Source organism: Silurus meridionalis, chromosome 11 (genome assembly GCF_014805685.1).
Source record: "Silurus meridionalis isolate SWU-2019-XX chromosome 11, ASM1480568v1, whole genome shotgun sequence".
Taxonomy (NCBI): domain Eukaryota; kingdom Metazoa; phylum Chordata; class Actinopteri; order Siluriformes; family Siluridae; genus Silurus; species Silurus meridionalis.
This window is the reverse complement of record NC_060894.1, coordinates 9,892,501-9,895,000: the sequence shown is the minus strand read 5'-3', so window position 1 is coordinate 9,895,000 and position 2,500 is coordinate 9,892,501. Positions and strand designations below refer to the sequence as shown.

The 2,500-nt window shown below is 36.6% G+C and overlaps 1 protein-coding gene across 1 annotated transcript in view; it reads right to left on the bottom strand.

Moving 5' to 3' along the window:
• Positions 1-1,384, bottom strand: part of LOC124393624 (myosin-IIIa) — a 33,162-nt gene extending 31,778 nt beyond the window's left edge. Inside the window, exons 1-3 of the mRNA XM_046861559.1 lie at positions 1,141-1,384; positions 851-916; positions 195-325 (exon numbers count right to left, since the gene is read on the bottom strand). Of these exons, the coding sequence (XP_046717515.1) occupies positions 195-325; positions 851-916; positions 1,141-1,269 (326 nt within the window). The 5' untranslated portion in view covers positions 1,270-1,384. The remainder of the gene's footprint in view (positions 1-194; positions 326-850; positions 917-1,140) is intronic.
• Positions 1,385-2,500: the final 1,116 nt, after the last annotated feature.

The following is a 2,500-nucleotide window of genomic DNA, read 5'->3' as shown; positions in this document are numbered from 1 at the left end:
AATGGACACAGCGTGACCTGGAACATAAGCAGAATAGGTCTACTATAAACCAGGGCAGGGTGCATAAACTCATCAGAACATCTTGTCTTGGCTTGTCTTGTCTCCAGGGGAATGTTTAAATAGACCAGACTCTACATGTCAGGGTTGAAAATGCATTACAGGAATTGGTTTAAAAATGTACCAAATGTACTCACCTGATAACGATGCATTGGTTTTTTGGCCCAGTGGCCAGACGGCCTAACATGGACTGGTATGCTCGATCAGCTACAGCAAATATATGTGGAGGTAAAGTGCTCTTCTCATGGCATTTGTACTTCTCTGATACCTGAAATTGGGTACATGACAAAATAGTTAAAAAATATATATAATAATAATAATAATAATAATAATAATAATTTATACATAAAAATAACTAATTATAAAAGGATGGCACTTGAGGAATATTTTATGATTTTACAGGGTGTTTTTCATAGAAAAAGGAATGGACCGAAAAAAAAATTATATACATAAAAATATCTTTCATATTTAAGAATAAAAAAAATTTCATGTATTCGAATGTGAGGTCTTAATATTGTATCACAATAAATACATGACTATAAATAACACCATGTTGAATCTGGTTTAACATAAACAATAATATTATGATAAATGATGTAAAATAATTAATAGAAATATCATGTGGATATTAAAAATAGACTTTGTTCCCCCTTTAAGATGACCAAGCAATCAGCACTTTGAGAAGTTTGCTACCTTCTTGAGGTCGAAGGAAGTAAATTTTAGGTGGCATATAAAGCCAAATAAGTAAATAAACGCTTGGAAAAGACAAATATAACGTTTATAGCGGCATTACCTCTTTTCCATAGAGTGGAAGTTGTTTAAATGGGTTCATGGCGACCAAAATATCCCCAATATAAGTCTGTTAAAGAAGAGAAAAAAACTATTGTAAGAAGTCACAAGGCAAAATGCAGTCAGACCTGATTAGGTAACGACTCGGAACAGGCTTATTAAAGATAACAATAAAAAAATACAGTCTTCAAAAAACTGACAGGACTTGTAAAAAGAAGTCATAAATCCCCCAAATGTATGGCATACCGAATTATATTTCTAAATTACTTTATGTTAGTATGGACTGTTACTTACATAGATGTGACTGTGGCTGAAGCGTGTAGTCAGTGACTCAAGTAAACTCTTCTCGTCCAAATCTGACAGACTCGCCAGATCCTCCTGAGCATAGACTTGTCCCTCCATTGCTCGTTCAAGTACCAACATGTATATTTTAAATGATTAAAACTGAATTGTTGCGTGACTTTGTACCGCCATCAGCTCAATACATGTGCTTTCTGAAACTCCTTTCAGGTTAGTGAGCAACACCTCTTTAAAGTGTAGTCTCTTTTAACAGATCCTCCCCCTCACCTACCCGGATGCTGATGTAAGTAGTATCTCGTTTATTCTCAGAATGTCCGGTAGATGGCGCCATATGCGGTTTAAGAATGACTTGGCATTTAATAATAGTGGTTTGTATGGAAGCCCGTTTTCGCCACTAAAAAAATGTTTTTTTGCGGCTTAAATTCGCAAAATTCTGACTTTGCGTATAACTCATTTGCGTACAACTCATAATATACTTCCATATCTATTATAACATACGCAAATCGTAAAGGATTATTATGAAGTTAATAAAAAAAAAGTTAATATGGCCATACCTTTTCGTTGGGAAAATGGCATACAAAGCTCTGTTTACAATAAAAAGGTAAATCTGGTGTTCACATTTTGTGTTTTCCTGTGGTGATTTGCCAGAAAATGTCGCAAACGAGTTATAAACTCGCAATTGCGAGAGTATCAGAATTCTGACTTTATAACTCGCAATTCCGAGTTTTGTAATAGTGTAGTAGAGGTGAAGAGTTTCTGATAAAGTTATGAACGTGAAGCTGGAAGTTGAAGGGTAGTGATAAATGTCATCAATTCCTATGTGACATCTGGAAATAGAAAAGAAGACTAAGAGATGGTGGTGGAATATTAAAGTGCAGGACAACATAATGAGAAAGAGGTTGGCAAAACAGAATTGGGATCGACAGAGTGATAAGAAAAGTAGGCAGGATTACAAGGAGATGTGGCAGCAGGAGTATTTTGAGCAGCTGATGAACAAGGTAAATGAGAGAGAGAGAAGGATGGATGGTGTGGAGATGGTGAAGCAGGAAGTGGATAGGATTAGTAAAAAGGAAGTGAGAGCAGCGATTAAGAGGATGAAGAGTGGAAAGTCAGTTGGACCAGATGACATACCGATAGAAGCATGGAGATGTTTAGGAGAGATGGCAGTGGAGTTTTTAACCAATTTGTGATTTGTGGTGAGAGTAGGGAGCACGTTAAGAAGAGCCTGGAAAAGTGAAGGTACGCTCTGGAGAGAAGAGGAATGAAAGTCAGTAGAAGTAAGACATAGTACATGTGTGTGAAAAAGAGGGAGGGCAGTGGAGTGGTGTGGTTGCAGGGAGAAGAGGTGGAGAAA